The following is a 23,190-nucleotide window of genomic DNA, read 5'->3' on the forward strand; positions in this document are numbered from 1 at the left end:
TTTTGATCTTTTTCGCGCCTTCGTGAAACTCAATTTAACACCGGCGACGTAAATGGGTCAGTTGTTTTTCTGATAATAACACGAGTGTGTTATCGCGCGGTGATGTCGCGGAATTTTCAGCTTTTATCTGGTTACAGCTTTTCTCAATCATTATACTTTTTACATTGTCTTTATTTATACTTTCGATCCATATACTCTTCTTTTTATTTATAAACCTTGCGTTGTTCTTGGTGGGCAGAAAAGCATAATGTTCTTTTGTCCGCGTTTTTGCGCACACACAAAGAGAGCAGAGTTCAACACGTCGTGACGAGTTACATCACCGCGAAAAGAATAAGAATGCTCAAATCGAATGTTCAACTTCGGAGAGACATATTAGGTGTTTCTTCGAGAAAATCGCGGGGAAGACATACAGCGCGACGACGCGAGAGGTAACATCGCGAGTGTGGTAGGCGAAACAGCTTTAAGTGCTGTCTCAATCTCGTGTGCTCGTGATATCTCGCTCGTACATCATTACGGAAATATTCAAGCACACAAGACGTGATACACCGAGAAATCCTTCCCTTCCACGGGAGCTCGCTATCAAATGCAAGGTGTCCCGGTGCCATGCCGCGCATTCGCGCGAAACGCTGAATAGCTGCGTGCCGACATTCTGCATATCTCACGGACATCCAGAGCGATACTTCTGCGTCGCGTTACGGAAAATACAAACGCGGGAAATTACAACCGCGATTACAGATTACGAGATGGTATAATAATGCGCAAGCACAACTCACTTGACACTCGCGTATTTCTCACGCGAGTATCAACCACAAATCTCGCGTATCTACATTTCACACCCTTTCAACGCGGTCGTAATATTTGTTTATCTAACAAAATACTGGATCACAGTGTGAGAGATTTGTCTCCTCAAAATATAGTTTCAAATTGATTTTTGTCGTCAAAATGAAAAACCCTTGTCGCCGAGGTCAGAACAAGGTCGTCTGGAATGTTTTATAAGCGGGACCCTTCATCTTTTATTACATATTCCTACATGGGAAAAAAAAGTTTTGCTATTATATGGTTAGCACAAGAAAAATGGTTGACTCTACGAAATTTTTTGTTTCATCAACAAAATGTTTTGTTGGCGAAACAAAAATTTTAATAAACTTAACAAATGTTTTTTTGCTGGCCATATGGTAACTAATTTCTTGCTATTCTAGCAAAACTTTTTTTTTTCGTGTATGGCTCTTGTTGAGACCTTTACAACCGTTTAAACTTTATTCACTTCGGGTCAGCTGTTTCTAAGTTATCGAGTATTTTATAGTAAGACGATGATTTTAGGCCATTCAAACACACAAAAACTGCTCATTTTTTTGCTCTAAGTCTTACATGTTTTATTTAACAAGTCGTAAACTACAACATATAAGAAAATCAGCTGATTTAAACAAAATCCAAATTTACATAAAATTAATGCGGGGTCCTTTGTAAATTTCTCTGGAATTTGTAACAAATCTCTTGCACCGCTCTAACAGACGTAAACGATATCTACTGCGATGTTAGAGAAAAATAAAATATTAGACAAAGATTGCCTATAAATATTCCTGTCCAACCAACAATGTATACAATACACATCCGAACAATGAGACATCATCATTTATTTTCTTGTCACGATAATAAAGAAATACGATTATTTCAAGGATGTGAATCTTTTCGCTCTGAATACTTATGCTATACCACCGTCCCGAAAATAGCCACCTTCTATATAATAAGACAATCTCGAATTAATCCATTGTGCCCTTCGACCCGTCCGCTTGTCCGATGTCCCTTCCGCTGCGAGCCGGGAGATTAATTCGCGGCTTCCTCAAACAATGGCCGAGCGTAAATAGCCGGCGGGAAAATGACGATGCCTCCACGAACGGTGGTAGTGTATTTTACGTTACATCAAATGGGAGTGGAAAGGGAGGCGCAAAGGTGAAAAGCAGATATCCGTTTGACGTTCGGGGCCGAAATGACTGTAATATTTCAGCGATAGTCGACCACAAAGCTGCATATTGCTCGACATCCTCTTTCGCTTAAGTTTATTCAAATAAAACGAAAAATACTTTTTTCAAGTTGACAAATACGTACGATACAACGTGATGCCAAATTGTAAAGTTAAATTGTAAAGTTGAGAACAAAATTTCTCTATTAATATGTAATAAAAAAAAAAAAATTGATCGGGGAAAACATTCTAGCGACTATCGTCGCTAGATTCTCGGCACGGCATCGTCATTAGCCAGAAGTATACATATGACGACTGCAGCTGTCAGACTCCGACAAGCATTGTTACTTGTGTCACCAACAATGCTTGCGCGAGACACTAGCAGGTTGCTATGAATACCTTCGGCAACCTACTCACCCAGTCGTCCTGTAGATGACTTCTGTTACGCAAGTACGCGCGGATGTAGATGTGCACTTATTTGTTATCGGCACAATACCGGTGTATCGGTGTTTCCTTCTGATGGGTGCGGCGAGAAAGAGAATTTCTTATCGTATCCGACTTCTAAAGATCCGACAAGCGCTTCACGTATTGAAGCTCATCTCTCGAAAAGTTTCTTTCAAGTATTTTCAGAAATTTATAAATTTCTGAATAATTTAAGTTTTTAATTAGATTAATTTTCTTATACAACTATGGAGATATTAAATGTAATTAAAAACAAAAATAATATTTTATATAAGAAGAAGACTTGTGTGAGAGAATCTCTGCGTTTTAAAGTAATATCAGTAGGGCGCTGAGAGAAATAAATTTCTCGCCCAAATGGGAAGCAACGGAAAATATTTGAAATACTTGGAACATTATTTCGCGGCGGAAGAGACGACGAGAGAAAATCTAGCCGCGCTCGCAACGATCGGTCAAAGATTTAATTAATGAGTTATTTCTGCTGAGGCAAAGCGGAACATCATTATTAGAAGGTCCTCACGTGCTCCGCCGTCATTTTTCTCACGATGCCGAAAACACATCCGCACCTCGCCTCGGTAACGTTACTGATATTAGCGAACAAATTCTTCTTGATTCACAGAGTGTCATCACGGAGTTCGCTTGATCGATTGCGTTTGTTCCGAGCAGACTAATTACGTGTCCGTGCTCCCGGCAACGAAGATTCTTTGGGATTTGAGTGGGTTTCGTACGGGGATAGCATAGGCTTTCCGGTATTTTCCAAACCGATCTATCAACAACTTGGCATTCCTCGCGGCATCCTCTTCCCGCGAAACGTGATCCGTGTTCTCAATATACGTCTTCAAAATCAACGATATTACGGGCCGAGATACTTTTTCCCGGTGCCCGGCAAACACCCGTATTGGCCCGTCACTTAGTCGGAAGTATTGCGAAAATTGCTTCACAAATCTCACAGGCTTCTTTTCTTTATCTCGCAAATATATACCGCGATATCTTCTTTTCTCGTTACAACATCGTCGATTAATTAAGACGTCCATTTGCCGTCGCTTTTCGCAAATAATCGCTCAGTCTCTCTCTGCTCTGTAATTGTCAAACTTCACTTTTTTATTGTTCATTTCGTGTAGCGGCTGATTCGCCGAGCTGAGAACATACAATACACGACTACTTAGATCACTGCGCGGGAACGCAGTGAAATGGAAACGCGACCGCTTTCATTACGTTCGTCGCGACATCGAGACTTCCTTAATTGATTGCGAACGTTATTTTGCAACGAAAATGTGTGCACGGCGGAAAGTGAGCGCGTCGTGAAAAACAAATTCATCGATCTTCGTTGTTACCAGCGATACTCGGTATCGAAGCTTTCGTCAAACCGACGACCGCAATCCAAGCGGAATCGGGGCCGCGAGAAGAATGGACAGATAGACACGGTTTGTCAAGCGTCCGACTCATTTTTCATTAGCCGCGGGAGCGGCTTTCTGTCATCGTATGCAAAAGCAGTCGCGGAACTTTCGACGGACGGTTTTCAACTTTGACCTCGCTCGCTTCGCTGCAAAAATTTCGACCGCGTCATTGAAGATCGGTCCACCTCCTCTCGCGCGCGGAGAAGTATAAAGAGGGAAGTTTTTCCTCATCTTCGCATGTCTCTCTTGCGCTTTCTTAGAAGAGAAATACTGTTTATAACTTCTTTCTATAATTGCGCGTGCTCGGTACTCGGTAGTTTATATCTGTATCCTATATCGGGCTATGAAATACACTCTGTGTTCTCTCGAAATAGATTTATGACATCATTCACGACATACTTTTTTAATTATCGTTGAAGCTAGACGCAAGAAAAAGAACGTCAGATGAGGAAGAGAAAAAATATTCACTTTAATAACTTGCGAAAGCAGCGTAGGGGAGCAGCAACTTCGTTCTCAACAACAGAAAAAAAAAATAATAATTCGAAGAAAGGGAAGAGTTACAACTTCCTGTGGAGGTTCGAGGGACACATTTTGTGTCACCGCACAATAAATATAATGGAAGCGTCATATCATCTCTTGGACAAAAGAGAAAGAGAGAGAGATGAGAGAGAGAGACAGAGTGAAACAAGACAAAGAAAGATTTATATATATATATATTTTTTTTTTTTTCATAACCGTGTTATCCAAGAAACCCTCTCAGCATCAAGAAAAAGGGATCTGCAATTCACAGAATTTTGTTAATATATCGCGAACGATCATCGATCCTCGTCATCCATCTTCTTTTGAATCATGAATAATACATAATCGACGTTAAACAACTTCGGGACTAAAAATCACTTTCAGCTCTCCCGGGGGATTGCAGAAGCGTTCAAACAAACGTGCGCCTCGCCCCGACGATTCTCCGCAGCGATCTCTTTATAGATCGTGACTCTTCAGCCATGTGTTTTCCTCCTCGATATCAATCATTTCCGCGGAAGTAGAGCCATTCGTATTAAACGACTCGGTTTCTCGAGGATGACTTGATGAGGAAGGCGAAACCTCCAAAAGGAGAGGCTCGCACATACTCCCGCTGCCGCAATTGTGTGTAAAGGAGTGTGACACGGATGATGGACGGGGGTAGCGTGGGATGAAAGAGAATACAGAGGCAGAGGATTTTCGGTGGGCGGTTTTGAGGAGCCTGCGGCGAGCAGAGATTAAATCGTACCGCGGTAAAGAGCTAATCCGTCTATCCCTGTCTATCTCTCCTTTCTACGTAATCCGTCCTCTTCCTCTTTTAGCAACCCGGCCTTTCCGTTCTTCTTTGTTCATCCGAAAAGTGGAAATAGAAGTGTCGCAGAGACGCAACGAACGGAGCGTTTTCCACTTGTATGGGCGATATATGAACGTATGACGATTATAAGAGGAGGAGAAAAATCTTTCTCTCCGAGTAGAGCGCGCCCAAACGAGTGACGTACTCGTCGCGTTAAACATTCAATTTCTCTTGTATCTCACGAGAGTTTTTACGTGTCGCCAACAGAGAGAAGCGACTTTCTTTCGCGACTTCATGAGAAATCTTGTCGAGAGACGTTCTTCGTGATTTTTCTTGGTATCTCGTTGGCGGGGAGAGAAACGGGTAAGACTTGAAGTTTCCCGGGGATCGGAAATATAGTTCACCTCCGGCTCTCATTGATTCTTAAAAGTTTGCAGAATTTTCTGATACTACTTCGTGCGCGCTGTACATTCAATCGCAATACGAAATTAACTAAGAAACGGTGAACACGTGTTTTATTCCGAACGAAGTAGATGTAGAAAGATTCAGTTCTTTGTTACGTTTTTCAAATAATACCGAATGTTATTATTTATCAATAATTATTTAAAACAATTATATAGATACAATTTATAATATAAGATAGCTTCTTTATGTGAGATGCGTGATGATAACGTACAAAAATAAACACTAAATTCACGTGCTCTGACTGTTCTTTTATTGCAAACTTTTTTCACAAGTTTGGAGAGTAAAATAAATAGTTAAGTGCAAAGCGAATAGCAGCATGTGTTTTATAGAATCAGATACACCGAGATCGAGCGTGTTACTTCTCCGAGAAGAACAAAGTACAAAAAGAACTCTCCGAACTACGTAGCTCTAACTTTGGCTGATTTCACACAACATATTCTCGTTTGATTCTTAAAACTTCGTGTCACTCTCGTTGTTGTCTCGCTCTTAAAAATACTCGCTTTTCGCTTCGCTACGCGTGTTATTTATATATGTATATTGAAACAAGTGCACTTTTTTTTTTTTTATTTGTAACATCACTGAGAGACTGAGTTTACGTAGAATAAATAACGTGTCGAACAGAAATACGCACGGAGCGTAAAATAAACGGGACCGCTTTCCGCATTGATGCAATTTTCACTGAATAAGCGCAAAAAACCTGCTTTCCGCCGATTCGCCTGACAAACAGAATTTTTCCAGATGGGTATGACGCAACAAATTTTTACGAGCGCTCGCGAAGCAGATTTCGTGTCTGGCTGTCGTTGTCGCGCGACAAGATTATGCCAGAACTGCTTCTCTCGCGATGTCGCTTTGTCATTCTCTTTTTTTGACCGTCGCTCACGCGAAAATGCTAACTTTCCATTAATAACGTAAACGCGAGCTGAGCTCGCGACTCGCGTTGTAGACAAAGTTGTAATGTTGCTTCTAATGCCATTAATAAATTCCGTTGAAAGTGCAACGAAACGCGCGGAGAGATGAGGTAATAAAAGAATCTCGCATATATTTGAAACACGCGACACAAACAGGTCCCTGACCAAAAAACAAATTAATTCTGCAAACTAGTTTTTATCTCCTTCCGGACTGCTTCGTTGTAACGCGGTCGTCGACACAAGAAAGTCTCAAATTTACTATTATTTTAAGAATTTGTTAAATTTCAATCTAATTTATACATGCAAACGGTCGACGTAATATACGATAAAACTTTTTCTCATAATATCGCATCGTTGGATTTAAAAAATTAACGATTATTCAACCGAGTCGAGTGTAAGTTACGTGAATGCCAACACCAGAGATCGCGCAACGCTGATGAGCAGCGAAACTCGAAAAGAACGATAATATTCAGCGGCCGAATCACAATTAAGTAGCTGAACGAGTTAATCGAGGAAGAAACGAGCATCTCTCTAAGGGCTTCCAGCGAAGGGCGACCTCTAATGAGCGCGGTGTTTCCGGAATCGTTTTCGGAACCAGCTTCACTTCGTGCGTGAAAGATTCTCTCTCGGCAGGAATTACTCGTAATTATCGACTGTTCTTAATTACTCCCAATAGTCAAACAAGTCGAGACTATACGAACAAAGTTTATCTACTGATATACTTTTTATCTACTGATATAGGAATACATAAAATCGCTTGTATTGCACTTTTTGATTAATAAGTAGAAGTTCTATCTCGATATTTTGCGTATTACTGTAGTTTTATGGGAAAACTCATTTGTGTATGCAATTTCTCATAAATTGGACACAAAAGAGAAAGCTATTTCTCTGTGTGTTAAATATTATTCACACGGATTGTTTACGAAATATCACGAGCTGCAAAAGGTCAAGCCCTATGCCAAGGGAAATTCAGTGTATTTCTCTAAAGACTCTGTCCACTGTGAAAGATGATATTATACAATACGGCGCGCGCGAGACAAGCTGACGCGGAAGATAAATGTCAGGTCGCGATTTGTTTCTTCGTTGGCGTGCCGTGAAAGTTACTTCTCTCTCATGAAGAGCCTCTCTCTCTCTTTCTCTCTCTCTCTCTCTCTCTCTCTCTCTCGTACTTTATTGCGCCTTTGTATCCATGATATCTTTCCATCTGGCACTTTGAGTTTCGGACACCGAGAGAGAGAGAGAGAGAGAGAGAGAGAGAGAGAGAGAGAGAGAGAGAGAGAGAGAAAGAGGAAGAGAGATGAAGAGGAGAAGAAAGGGTGGCAACTCGGCCCGATGGAATTTACTCTGACGCGAATGTTCGTGAGATGCAGCCATTCAGATTTGATTATACCAACCCGCGTCAGAGTTCGGCTCACGTTTTATCGGGGCTTCTTGATCCCGCTCGCGGGATCGGAGATCAAACGGATTTCATCGCCGCCCGGTCGCTGCGATTCGACGTTCCCGAGTTTCGGTGAATCTTGCCAAACATGTGAAATTGAAATTGCTGCGAAGTGTTTTTAAAATGAAGAAGCACGCGAACCGAAACTCGCCCAACTTCAGTAATACACTGCGAACGACAGAAGCCGGTGTAAGAGCGTTTATCTTTATGAGCTTAGTAATTTTAATAAACGTACAAATTGCATTTTATTAGACAGAAAGAGAGAGAGAGAGAAAGAGAAAAACACACTTCGCCGTAGTATTGTTAAACAAATCTCTCTTCTTCTTGGCACCGCGTTCAACTGATTTTATCGCGTCAGAAAATTCGTTTAATTGTCCGATAAAATGCGATTCGCGCAATCTGATTGAGGTCTCGGCGTCAATTCGTAATCGAAAACAACATATCGCGCACGTTTTTCGGGCACGTATTACGAAGTCCATCATATCGCGTCGATATGTGTATAGTTTCTTTATCGACGCCGCGTTTTTCGATTGTGTTTCTATTCCTGCATGATAAATCTTTCCCGTTTTCGAAACGTTTCGGTAATTTATCTCTCCCGGGGTCTACTAGTTGTGCGCCATTTATCTTTTCCAGCCGTGTTTAATTTACCGTTACTGACTGAATTTCGCCAAGATTATCTTGATCGTTCGCGATATCTTCTTCAAACATATTCATTTCTTATTCTAAAGAAAACCGCCCGAAAGCTTTCGCGAGAGTTGCATTTTATCTTCCGGTGGAGTATTCTTACGCGCAAACTCGCGATATATGTATTTGTTTGTAACGTCGAGTTACAAACAAATGACCGGTGTAAATCTGTGCAAGTTTACATAATCATAAACAGCAACAATAAATTTGCAGTAATGACAATTACAATTTTCTCACAATATTTCAAATACGATTTACTTGCGCTCGCGTCGATTACTGCGCGCGCGCGCGCGCACGCGAAAAAGTTTTCTTTCGCACCTTCCAGGCGTGACGCCAGAGTGGCCGTGCCAACGATTCGTATTCACGAAATCACATTATCCCGTCGGGAACCGATGGCAGAAAGGGGCGGACGAGAGGGCATTTTAACACGGACATATGCGGCACGAAAGTGTCTGGAAGCGCTCCTTCTACTAGCGCCACACCGAGTGCATTCACTATTCACTTATCTAGGTCGGTTTGCCCAACCCAGCCGAGGCCTCGACCCAACCCCCGAAATCCAGCCCGGCATCGTCAAACTCTCTGTCTCTCTCTCTTTCTCTCTCTCTCTCTCTCTCTCTCTCTCTCTCTTTCTCTCTCTCTCTCTCAGGTACCTCTCTGGAACCCCCGGCTGGGAATCCACCCATCCCGTAGCAACGGTTAGTTATCTTAACGATGCTTTTATTTGGTGCGGAGATATCGAGCCGAGCGGAATTAGAATTTTCGGCAGATCCTGTCCAGATTCGATTCAATCTTTTTGTTCCATTAATCGCTTGACAAAATAGATGATATACCGATGGATATTGATATTGACGTACCCCTTGTTGGTCGTGTGTAATTTCGATGCAATATCACACACACATACACACACACACACACACACACATAGATATTACTCTCTCGCCGGTGTAAGAATTTTATTACATGAAAAATATATGTGAGAAGTTTTAAAATAACGACTAAACAATTAAACTAATTATTATAACTAATTATTCAACTAATTATTTGATATCTCTTCCTTATTACAAGGTGATGTACTGCCTATATTTTTCTTAATGGTGAGCTGTAATTATTGCTTGGTATCTTTTCTGTACTGCTTCTTTGATTTTTGTAATTTTTATATTAATTTATTTATGTAGATTTTTGTATGCCACTGAAGATGACTCAAACCAAGAGTCGAAACGTTTGGCATGTTTAAATAAAGATTCTTGTTCATACATCAACACCTAGTATTTCACTCCGTATCGGCTCTTTCTGCACATATATTTTTTTAAACAATTAAACTTATTATTTATACTGAGTCGAAACTTCTTTAATTTGTAACACACGACGTATAGCCATGAATTTTTGAAGAAGGATCTCTGACACGTACTACAACGTGTTACTTTACAAAGTACATGTTTGCATTGTATAAATATTTTATGGCGAGTTAAAGCGCTTGTAAAGAACAACATCATCATCCATCACTGTGATCGAACCAGTTTTACTACAACATTTTTACATGCGGCAGCATCTTTTTTCTAAAGAACCACGATTTTATAACACGAAAATTCATATATATATATATATATGTATATATATGGTAACGTATATATGATCCTAAAAACAATTAATAACAAAAATAATTAATATTAATAATATCTAAATAAATTAAAATTAAAGTAATAATAATTAATAATAATCAATAAATTGATGATAACAATTAAATGAATTAATAATACAATTAATAATAATAACTAAAACAATTCTGTTTATTAATTATGAAATTAACGCAAGTTTAAAAAAATTGTAACATGATATATTAAATAATGTATAATTTCTACCTCGAAGTTTATTCGAATCGTGGTAATAAACATGAAATAATAAAATAAATAAAATTGGTAACAAATAAAACGTGAGCGATATTGTTGCCAAGTGATTACGACGATAATCCGCGATCGTAACCGTTCATTTTGAGTGGAATTCTATGTGAGAAGACGAGACAGAATGTGTCCGCGTGCATCGCCGCATTGCACGCGCACGCGAGTACATCTCGATCCTCAACAGCGTGGGGTCACATAGCACCCCTGCATAGTGGTCATTGCGGTATCACAGTGTTATGCGAACGGTGCAAACGCGCGGGAAACGTGCACACGAAATCGTTTTGCGCTCAGGATAATTTGTATCGCAGTCTGTTACCGAACGCGATTATTTCTTTATCATTCCTGACATATTCTCGCAATAATTACAGTATTATTGAGAATAAAATGAGAATAAAATTACACGCATCATTTGTAACCGAACGGAAGTTTAATAAACAAAAAATGTATTAAAATGGTATTTTCAGTAGTTGCGTACCGAATTAACGAGACAAAAGCGAAGTGATGAGGTCGAGCATGAGGCAGACATTAAATAGTGATTCAGTCACAATTGGGGTCAGACAGATTAAAATGAATAACGTCCGAATGTCAGTCGCGAAAAGAGAGAAGAATTATTGTTGTATATTAATGAAATATATGTGCATTATTATTTCGCTACATATTTGCGCGCTTGAAAGAACACACAGTGTGGTTCACCACTTCAAGGAAATGATCTATTTCTCGACTGCCTTCTCGCAACGTCATTCCGGAACCTTGTTGCTTTACACATGGATGCTTTCTCAATGTCTGGCAAGCTTATGGCGCTTCGGACGCAGATAATCTTATATCGCTTGAATGCAAATTTGATGCTACTTAAGTGCATCGCGCGCTTTCCGCAATCTCTCTCTTTCTCTCTCTCCAGAAAGATTAAATATTATATTAATAGATTCTCCGCGTATATTATTCTCTCAACATAATATTTATAAATATAAAAACGTGCACTTTCCAAAATTGAAAAGTCAGACAAAATCTCTATCTTTTAATGATTTTGTTATTATTTTTATTTTTACGTGGATACAACGGTATCTGTATTTTTGTATGTAAAAATTCTTAAATAAAAAAACTAAAGATTATATTTCGGAACACACAGAAAGAGTGCTCTTTTGTGCTGTTTGTGTATTCTAACGATATTTTTATATCTTTCAAATTTTCTCAGCGCTTTTCTTTCAAAGAACCGGCAATTTGGAAAATATTGATCCTCTCCCCGCAATGTAAAGTCTTTCTCTTCGAATTCTAGACTTTTGTTTACTAACGTATCTCTTGAAATTTGCGCATTTTTCCCGTACTTGTGTACGCTGGCACACGCTAGTACTTGAAGAGAAAAGCGCACATTGCAGTTGGTTATTAATAATGTCGACTATTCAGACGCGCGCGTACAGCACGACGGGAAAAATGAGAAGAGACGCGGCGGCGCGCGAGAGAGGGATGCACTTCGCGCATTATTGCGGGGGAAGATGGGGAGGAGACTTTCTCGACGAGTTTGCGGGATATTGAAATGGCTGCTGAGTGCATTCACGTGCGGATTCAGGAATGTGTTCCAGAGAGATTCAGATTAGTCACGGACTTACCTCGGTCAGAATCCTACTCTTCTTTCACATACCTCTCGTTCTCTTTTTAACTCCCGTTTCCCTTGTTCTTCACCGGCGACACTTGGGAGACTTTTTCCGCGTGAATGCTTAGCCAGCTAATTACTCACTCCAGTTTGCACACCCTATTTCAACCTTCCCGCAGGCGATAGACGCACCTTAAGAGTTGCCACGTAATGTCACCACGAGTCTCGAAGGAGGAATTCTCTTCCGATAAGGAGAACATCTCTCAACACGATTGGGTCAGGTCAGCTTTCGCGCGGAACCTGCCAAGGACACTTCATCGACTTGTTTGAGCAGGACTGACCGCCCTCTTGCGGTGGTTTCAGCGATCTTCAAGGTCACAATTGTGACACACTGTCGTAAGATTGTTGACAGATTTTAAAAAAAGACGAGTTTTCATGGATCATTTGCGGAGAACACGAAGATTACACGCAACTTAATAAATAAGAAAGACCGCGATTGTAGTGCTTTAAAAAAAAAGACAAATCTAGGTAAAAATTTAAGCTCATCTTTATAGATGACAATTCGATAAAGTCCGCAATATTTTGTGAAAATTTTTTCGCGAATTATTCTAATACGTGCAAATTTTGCTGTGATTGTGTGAGAAACTCGTGCACTACCGTAATCAGGAATGAAGTGGCGTAATCACCGTTAAATATAACTCGCAAATGATGGAAATTTACGGGCCACGCTCGGTAAATTTCTGCCGGCTGCGTCTTAAGTTGTCTGAAACTCGAAAGCGATTTCCGTCGATGGAAATGTGTTCGCCAGAAACGAACGTATCTTGCGGGCATCTTCTCCGCTCCTACCACAGTACTCGGACCCGAATGCGCGATTGACTCAACTGGCCGTGAAATGATGCCGTAAAGCAAGCGGTCGTTTCTCCGCTTGCCGATCATTTACCTGCCGTTTCGTGAATGCTACGGATCGTCTGCTGCCGTTGCTGCTGCTTCTCGCCACACTCGTGAATCACAAAGACCGCAGTGATTCACGCAGTCGATTCGAGTATGTCTCGTTATGCCTCGATTATTATCAGTTTCTCAAACTGAAGGTCGCCGTTCAAAGATAACAATTTAATTAATTTAATTAATTTTTTAATATGTTAGTTTTAAATAAATTTTAATCTGGAAAGTTCCCGTTTTTTTGAAACATTGAAAAATTATTTCTGAATATTTTTAAAATGCAAAGTATGTCACAATAACACTAATGACTTTCATAATAATAATAATAACATTGTATTGTAATTATATTTTTGTGACATGTTTTTCTCGCTAAAACAAACACATTCGATCTAATTCAGAACTTTATAAAATTATTCGAAAATGCGAGTTACCAACACGTATCTCGGACTTTTGCGTTTTATAAGTTTGTACCAATATTGTACCAATCGATAGAGTACATAGGTAGAATGCTAATTAACATCGGAAGCTGGATGTTCTTATTGCCAATCGATATACGAGGAGGAAGAGGAAATTCCATCGTGTCGAAATGCAAGCAGGATGCCTAAAGCGTCACACCACCAAACCGACGTCTAAGATGGGGCTGCTTTTGCTCTCCAGTAGGGAAATTCCGTGAGTTTGAGCAAACTTAGATGCCGCGCGTTCGCCGGAATTCGCCGGTTTCGGAATTCTTTCGACCTCCGATAGAATACAAGCCGCAGGCTACTAACTTGGCGGACACTTGTAATGAAGAAACAACAGTAGTTCGTCTTCATTAAAGTTGCATGTTTGTTTCTTGATTAGAGTTCTCCTATGTTAATTGTCTCCGATGTTAATTGTTATTCGTTCGTCATTTCGCGAATTATCGTAAGATCAATAAAAAATAAAATCCGCCAATGAATAATGCAGAAAGTTTCACACAACAATTGTATGCAAGTTTTAAAATAAAATACATATATGGTACATGTTGAGAGAAATACTGAGCTTTGAAATATTAAGAACTGCATCCAGGAAGTCAGTACATCTTTGCATTTCTGCGAGAGAGAAAGAAAGTGAGAGAGAGAGAGAGAGAGAGAGGGAGAGAGAGGGAGAGAGAGGAATCCGTCTTTTATCGCACGTAAAAATGTTTTTCTTCGCGAGACAACCCATTCGAATTTCTTCTCCAAAATTACTTCCATTCTCCGAACGGAGTAAAAATCTTGCTCTTCATTCCGCGCATTGAAACACCTACGACTTTCGTGGCCGAGGAGAAGCTAACTTTTTCTCTTAAACGTATTTTACATGATGGCATTCCCCGATACGAGTTGCCTTCCACAAAGCCGATTGTGGCATCAGGATCGACATTTCCGTTCGGATACCTTTATACGACGACGAAATCTTTCCGCGCTACACTGCAAATCCAAGTGTGTTAATTTAACACACTTGACGTGTGTTTTTATTGAAGTCACTTTTAATATGTTTCTTAGTGTTTAAAATTAGAACACGCTTAATACGTGTTGATTTAACTCACTAAATTAACACGTTTTAAATGTATAATTTGTTGCGTGTAATAAACGACATATTATCGTATAAAAGTTTGGAAGCTCTACGTTTTCATAGGAGAACAGAATAATAATATTTATGTTCAAAAAAGCTGCAATATGAAAAACTTAGATGACTATGGTATAATAAAGTTTGTCATAGTGCAGTATTCTTTAAAAATATTAAAACATTATTATTTTGTTCTCCTAAGAAAACGTCGAGCTTTCAAACTTTTATCACCTGGTTCAGTATGTAATATTTTGAAGTTCATGTTATACGTGTCATTGATTTGTCTCTCTTGAGAAACATCAGAAATAAAACCAGTAGATGGTGATGATTCGAGTACGAGGCTTGATGGTTTTTCATACAAAAAAAGTACGTTAACCTCACTTTTGTCTTCAATTTCATCATTTTCTTCAATATCACATAATTTATTATTTCGATCGGCATCAAACTTTTGTAAAATGATTTCTTTGTTGTTGATCATTGATTGTAAATAACACTACATCGTTATTGCTGGCTTCTATTAAAGTTGCACGTACAATTTGAGCGTCAGAGATATATTTTTTAGATGAAAACGTGAATGCGTTTACAACGTTCACCGATTAAACAGTACACTTTCTTCTTCATATTAAATAAAAAATATATTAAATTTTCACAAATCACATTAAACATATATTGCACGTCAGCACACTTCTTTCCGCCGCGCTGTACTTGTCCTAACATATCTCTGTACTCTGGAAGGAGCGAGAAAGAAAGATTGATGCGCGCGCAACTTTCTACGCAGAGACAACGACAATTTTGATGTGTATTTTTTGAAGTGTTTTAATTTTGAAACGTTTATCTGTTCAAACGTGTAAAAGGAGAAATATGTTTTATTTTAACATGTCTAAAACTTATATGTTTTATTTTATTACACATTTTAGATGTTTACGCATTTTAACACACATGCGATCTGCATAAAATTATCATATTACACACTTATGTGTGTTTAAATAACACGGATAAGCGTGTAATCTTAAAATTACACAGAAAAAATGTGTTAAAGTAACACACATGGATTTGCAGTGTAGGGTAATAACGTTATTCGCTACGAGCTTCGATCCCTGAATAGCGAGAACTTCCTTTGCCCGAAAAAAGGTTCTACTACTTTTACTACGGTATTAGTCTTTCCTCTTTTAAATCGGATATATGGATATGATCCGAGTAACCTATTGCATTTTTATCGTGTTCCAGAAAAGCAAGTATTGCAAATAGTTTTGATTCTCGGGTTCAAAAGAGCTCAAGATATAATATATTTAATATATAATATTACATATGATAATATATTTAATGTTAAATATATCTTGTGATATTAAAATGAAAAGCACGTAAAATTATAAAAAAAAGAAAAGGTTTTCTAATGCTGACAGCGAGTGAAATGTAAAAATCTTACAGAGTAACTTGACAAATTAATTAACTAGATAAAAAAACAATTTTATTAGCGATTATGATAATTTTGAAGGAAGAAACTTGGTTTCTTGTGAAATCATAACACCCTTAACTTCGCGCTTCGACGGAAGAAGAAGAATTAACGATTACCGTTTTCATCGGCAACGAACAAAATTCAAGCGGAAGCGTAACGACTTCGTCAGGACTTTGCTTCTCGTCGGTCGAGTTCTTCCTCGATAGCCGCTCGAGTTCACTCGAGGCAAGGAAGTTTAAATTGTTTTCGAAACAGAGGAGCGGGCTGTGCGAATTCCATTGTCGACGATTGCTAAAGCGAATATTTGACAACCGCCGCGGTCGCATTTACGTAAACAAAGTTATACCCGTAGGGTTGGAAGCGATATTACCTTTAATCGTTATCGTTCCACACGATCAATATGTAGCAGTCAAACTATTTATTACGAAGCAGCCAGATTTTGTTTTTAATTTTACAAGAGATGCCAAAGAGGATGATCGAAGAGCGTTGTGTGTTCTTCCGAATAATATTCTTCATTCTTTTTTCTTCAGAAAGAAAATTATATTTAGATCTCAGAAAATCAGAGTAATAAATTTTCAAAAGATCTGCGACCCGAAATTATTCCTTACACATGTGGTACTTACACGTTTGATGATAAACTGTAGTCGCGTGCCAGAGATATGCACTCCGAGCTATGCTTAATCGAAGACAAATATTTGCCGGCAAAGTTGCAAAGTGGCAACATTGAGTGGTTTACTTTATCACATCGTGCATTAACCATCCGCTCTCTCTCTCCTTTAGTTCGAGTAATATGACTGATGAATTTGCGGAGAATGTGCGTCGCAGTTCCGCCACCTACACCTAGTTATCGAATAGTTAATGGCAAAGTGATGTCACAATAGCCAACAAATTACATGAAAATTATGTCGCAAAATAGCTGAGCGCGGCAACGGTGTTGCTTACACACACGGTGCATCGACATAATCGAGATATACTACGTGTAATGTATAAAGCGCCGTGTGCGATCATAAATAACGACATCTCTGCTCGGTATTTTAACCAATTCACTTTCAGCTGTTTTACTTAATATGCTTTTAAGTATTCCGCACAATTAATTGACGCAATATTCAAAACATACGAAATCGGCGAATTTGAATACCGTACCGTTACGCAATAACAAAGGCAATTAATTTTCCGAGGTTTGCAAAATTGTGTGGAACATCCGTTCAATTTCTGGCGTTATCGAACGCGGTTTCGGCAACCGATCTGGTGCGCGATCCGCCACGTACACTCTCCTATACATTCTCCTCCTTTCTCCTCTTTACCGCTCTCGAAATAATGACATCGGCAAAATGTACATCTCCGCACGTTTTCGGCCGCGATATCGATACTGCCGGGCCCCGTGTCCGGTGAAAATGCGGATTCTATCGCGCGTGACGAGCGAGGCGGCGGCGCACACGTGTACACATACACATCGAGACGAAAAAATAAGCGGCGAGATAAATCATCCAAACTCTCGCGCGCGCGAGCGAACAAACGTGCGGGAAGATACAGGAGCACGTCTGTGTCCCGCGAGGAAATTTAGTGCCAATATTTTTCTTCCTACACCGAAAACGAGAAAGAGAGTCTCGGGGTCGAATTTACGTGTCCCCGCTCGCGAGAAGCGCGACGTGAGATTGTTAGGTCGATGCAATCCGCATCCGTGTGGATATGCGGGCGAGCGAGCGAGCGCGCGCGCGCACACATTATTGAGCGAGCGCGCACGAAGCAGATTTCGCGGGATTTTTTTATGCATTCTCGAGATACACGCCACGAGAGATATTCGTCATTCCGCGCAAACAAAACGCTCGTACATACACAACGTTGTAATCTCATTTCTGTTTAACGTTGATCGCGTAATTTTACTTTACGACAAGGACAAAACGTGCGCTTTCGTGTCGCGCATAAATTGCTATTCCAGCCACCGAGCGCGAATGGGATTTCTGTTTTATTTCGCGGGTTATATAGATTATTCCGAGTGTGTTCTCTCCCTCTAAATTTCAAATTTCTTATCGATAAAAATAAAACCATAGGATAGACTCTGGGAGATTATGGCGGTGGTGCGCGCGGGGGAGAGACAGTATCGGGCTAGAGATTTGGTAGATTGCGTATCGAATTCCAAACGGGCGATTTGCAGGAAAATTGGAAAGTTACCTCTTTATCGAGTCAATTCCGGCGAATATTCGAGAATCGGGAGATGCGACAAAAATGTATTTTATTGGAAATAGAGGAAAACACACCGGCGAAAAGCTCGGCAAAAAGGTCTCCTCGCCAGCAGGCGAGGTTTCCGCCGTTTTCTCTCGCTTTGGATGCTTTCGCGGTTTCGCTTGTAATGGCATTGCCGCCAGATTGATCCCGTTTCTTGCTGGCGGATCACTTTTGCGGTATGTAGCTTACACGATTACATTCGCTCGAGATACGATTCGTTCCCGGAGAGCGCGCGCTCTCTGTTTTACATCGGTTCTGACGGTGGACCAATAAAGAAAATAGCGGTTTGCGAAATAACCGGACCGTAACTTTTACGTTTCACGTTGTACGCGAGCACTTTTGTTTACACGAGTTAGAAAAGGTCCGATACAATAACCAGGCTATTTCGTATACGCTGTTAGGTGATACGCGCGATTAAAATTATAAGTCATCCTCTTTTCTGCAAAATAGCACCGGATCATTTTCGCCGTTTATTTCGTAATTCCGGTTTAACGCGATGTGACGTACATACAAGCGAATGCGCCCAAACGGACAATCCCAACACCTGTCGAGCCGCAACGCCGCAGCGAACGACGTTACGAAACATCAGCCTCAATAAACTTGCAAGTTCATAAAGTTCTAACGAGCTTCCACGGTGGTTCACCTCTCAAGGGAACCGTGCACCGAGAGTCTCCTTTCTCTCTCTTTCTCTCTCTCTCTCTTTCTCTCTCTCTCTCTCTCTCTCTCTCTCTCTCTCTCTCTCTCTCTCTCTCTCTCTCTTTCTCTTTCTCAATGTGTTAGGAAGTACGTAAGTTCGGTGAAAGACCTACTGTGAATTTGTTACTCGTGAAACGCTTTATTACCTTCATCAATTATATATTCTTTCTTTACAAGTTATTCATAAGAGAGCGAAGAGAGTTTTATCTTGACATGTATGAGATATTTTGAATTTGCGAACATTCTGATAAATGTTTCAATTTAAAAATCAATTTTGTCACCGAGTTTGAGTAATAAAAAATTGCAAGAAAAAAATAGTACATCAACGATTTGGTAGACGTATTAAAATTATTGTTGATCAAAAGCGAGCGAGTTCAATCTAGCAAGCGAATCTTTCGTTCAGCATCTCGTCTGGAATCAAAGCTTTGGCGCGCACGCGCCGTCCTCGTAAATCTCCGATTTTATGGGCGCGCATTGTACTCACTCCGGCAAAGAACTTTCGATCGGTTTGGCGCAAAAAATCGCAGTAAAATCTCTCTCGGCGTCTTCGCGTCATCGGATCTAAAGTTCGCGAAACGAGACTACCGGGGACGCGCAAATCGGTGAGCGGAATAAGTGCAGGCGTTGCCTGAAAAGGCGTCTCGAGTTTTCGCATTTACGAGGCGCGATTAAGTGAGTTTTATGGGTTCTATCAATTTTCGAAAGCTGCAGCTCTTTTCCGCGAATTAATCGGATCGCGCAAACTGCAGAACGATCGGTAGGGCTTTGACGCGCAGTCTCGCGAATTGCTTCCCCCGTTGGTCTTGTCTAAAACGCAGTCAGAAAAATGCAGTTTTTATCTCACGACTTGTGGATTGCTATTTCGTAGATTGCTCGATATTTTGCGCTTTCTGTCTCGAACTAACATTCTCGCGATACATTTAGCGGTGTGCACTTTTTTGCACCGTGGCAATTAAATATTGTTTGTGTGTCACAGGTGTCACGCACGGTATTAGATGTTACAAATGCGGACAGTACAACGAGGGAGTTGGTAGCATTACACCGTGCATTAATTACACCGCACACATGCTGAAGGAATGTCCACCCTCGGACGAATGGTGCATCGTAAGTAACATAACTTATATATTCTTATTATTATTTTTCACTCAAGAGTTCTAGACTAACGAGTTGCGACTCGAACATTTGATGCAATTGCAATTTTTTGAAACGACGAAAGTGTAGGAATAAAAAGCTTGTTGTGCAACGTGTTTCTTTGACGCCTCCGCGTCAAAAATTGCAATATTATTTCGAATGTTTGAAATTGTGTGTATCTAATTGACAACAAAAGACTCGCCCCGAATGTGAAAATCTTGTAAAAGATAAGCATTTCTTTTGAGCATAGACGTCGATGCGGCGCCAAAGGGATCGCTCTTGACACTCTTCCAAAGTCGGCTATAACGAACGACGTTATTTACTTCTCGGCGAACCCGGCGATGTCGGATTTATGAGATGAGTCCGCGCAAATTGGCTACGGAGTCTTCTGCAAGCTTGCACGTTCGTTCACCGGAGAACCTTCGGCAAGCTTCCACCTTCTCCTCGCCGCAGAGAAGTTTTCCCGGATGTACAAAAGGGATTTTGAAAATTTGCGGAAATTTGACTCCTTGTTCTCCGCGAAAGTAGTCAAAATAGGATCAGAGAAATATATTCAAACGCGGCTGTAATAGCGTTACAACCGCCCCCGTTATGAATAGTCGCGAACTGACGCGCACTCCAATTCTCCCGATTCAAAAATTTCTTTTGTCTTCTTTCCACTAAAAAATCCTGTCGTCAAGGCGATACCTTTGTCTTCTTTTCTTCCACCGATATGAATAGAGCGCGGCTAACACTAATATTAGTTGCATAATTGAAAGTCAAATCTCCGTCTTTTAATGCTTGAAACATAATAAATGCAACTAATCTAAAAATCGCTCGATCGTTTTTAATCGATCCCGACATTTTTTTCTTACTTGTGTTGTTTACCTTCTAAATATCCTTTTACAAGCGATGAAACGAAAGAGTCGGCGGGAAGCAGGAAGAACACACGATCCCGTGTTGTTGTTGTCTCCGATCATAGTTGGCAAACAGCAACAGTCATCACCAAATACATTGGTCGTTTCTGCTTTTGGCAGCGAACGGACGGCGAGATAGTTATTTTCCGGCGTATTGAATTTGGTGTAGCTTTTAGTGTAGCGGAGAATGGGATCTCGAATGATCGTCTGTAATTAAATGTTCTCTGTGCACGCGATAGCGCGAACGGCCTCCGAAGTCTCCTCGATTTCGAGGTAACCGACTACTCCCGTCGGCACGACGGGACGGAACGGGATCGGGATACGTTCGATGCCTCCGGGCCAAGATGCATTCACTGCAGGCACTGCATTATTACGCGCTCTCGCATCTCTCTCTCCCTTAGCGCACCATCGGCTATTCCAATTTGGCCTTCAAATTAGTGCCAATTGCATATATCACGACGTATTAATTAACATTTAGCTGTGTTATCGGATGTGACAGGTCTGCGTTCGTACGCGTCTCTCGTGAGAGACGCGTTCCCTGTCGCGCACACATACACACACCCACACACACACATTCTCTCTCTGTCTTTCTATTTTTCTCTTTCTCTCTCTCATTATTTTTGTTATATTTGTATTATTACTTTTGCTATTGTTAAATTTTTCTTTATGTATTCACTTTTATTTTTTTTTCTCTGATATACTTTCATGTATAATTGAATTGTTTTGTTTCTTTTTTATTTACATGTTGCGGAATTTAAAAGGATTTTTCCCAGAGCGCTCAAAAATTAAAGCATGATCAATCAGTCAATCAATCACTCTCTCTTTCTTTCCCTCTTGTTTCTCCGTCGAAAATCCATAGTATCGATATAACGAGCACGCTTTGATACAAAACGAAACTTTTGGCACGTTTAAGGTTTTGAACCCGATCCAATTATTCGATTCATCAATTCGATGGTGAAAAACTGATCGTTATCGCTCGGCCTTCCATTAACGCGCAAACGGGCGTATGATTATCTCGAATTGGATAAAAATGAGATTACGCAGTCGAAACTAAACTCTGTTCGTAAAAGCGAATGGAGGAATCTCTATCACAAAAAAAATTATATATTAATGTTTCAAATAATAAACTTTCTTGCGATGTATTTTGTCTTAAAATCATTGCTTTAACAATTTGAAACGAAATCAATCATCTTTGAGAATATATATATTTGTGTTCGTAACAATACGATTGGCAACAAGAATTTATTTCCGATAAGATCGATTAACAGCCTCGCCATAACTTTTTCAATCAGTCGCTTGTTGAAACTTCCATTACCATTCGAGATATTTCTTGTGTTCGGGGTATGTGCAAATCCGTTATAAACAATTCCGTTTGCATATTTATCATAAAAGAGCTGTCGTTCGTCATTAATTCGATTCAACTCCCACTGATTATTTTTCATCTCGACACAAAAATAAATCTTTTGAATAACGAAGAACATTCAAGCGTGTTTCCAGGTTTTCGTTACTTATTAACACCGGTTATCTGGTTTAGGTGTCAGAGACGCGTGCTATTTATGAGAGCACGCGCGTTATATTGCATGAGAAACCTTGATACGGAATATCTAAGCAATTGTAAGATTATACCGTTCTTATATATTGCTCCCATTCCTAAATTTATATCTACGTATATCACATGAATGCAATGAAAAGTAAACACACATCTTTCTCTAAAATAATTATTTAATCGCACATCAAAATCTCGATCCTATTATCACACATTTGTGTGTCTCGTTTAAAAATATATACGTGGACGTACAATCATTGAATTTTTCAAGCAGAAGAGTCCAAAATATTTAAATAATTCTGTACATATTGTAGCACATGAATATATTACACAATTGTGAGCCGTTATTTTGTAGTGTTTTTATCCCGTAAAGCAACAAAATTTCTTCTTTTTTTCCAATTTATTCTCTTTCAAAGCGGGTTCAAAGCTTCTCGAGCTGACGAAAGCACGGCAAATAAATTTGCAACGCCGAAAAGCGCGAGAAGAAATGAGGAAATGTGCCGAAACGGCTCTTCTCACCGAAATCGGACGACTGCTTCCCCTTTATCTGCTGTTCGACGGCACATTTTTTTTTCCCAACGTGCTCGTCTCGCATCTGCATAGAGATTGGATGGCAGCGGTTTCTATC

At 40.0% G+C, this 23,190-nt stretch overlaps 1 protein-coding gene across 1 annotated transcript in view; it reads left to right on the forward strand.

The window, feature by feature from the left end:
- LOC109860643 overlaps nucleotides 1–23,190 on the forward strand; it is a 74,745-nt gene that overhangs the window by 24,390 nt on the left and 27,165 nt on the right. The window contains exon 2 of the mRNA XM_020439877.1: nucleotides 19,966–20,093. Within this exon, the coding sequence (XP_020295466.1) occupies nucleotides 19,966–20,093 (128 nt within the window). The remainder of the gene's footprint in view (nucleotides 1–19,965; nucleotides 20,094–23,190) is intronic.

This window comes from Pseudomyrmex gracilis, unplaced genomic scaffold, assembly GCF_002006095.1.
Source record: "Pseudomyrmex gracilis isolate BER0280 unplaced genomic scaffold, ASM200609v1 scaffold_8, whole genome shotgun sequence".
In the NCBI taxonomy this organism is placed as follows: domain Eukaryota; kingdom Metazoa; phylum Arthropoda; class Insecta; order Hymenoptera; family Formicidae; genus Pseudomyrmex; species Pseudomyrmex gracilis.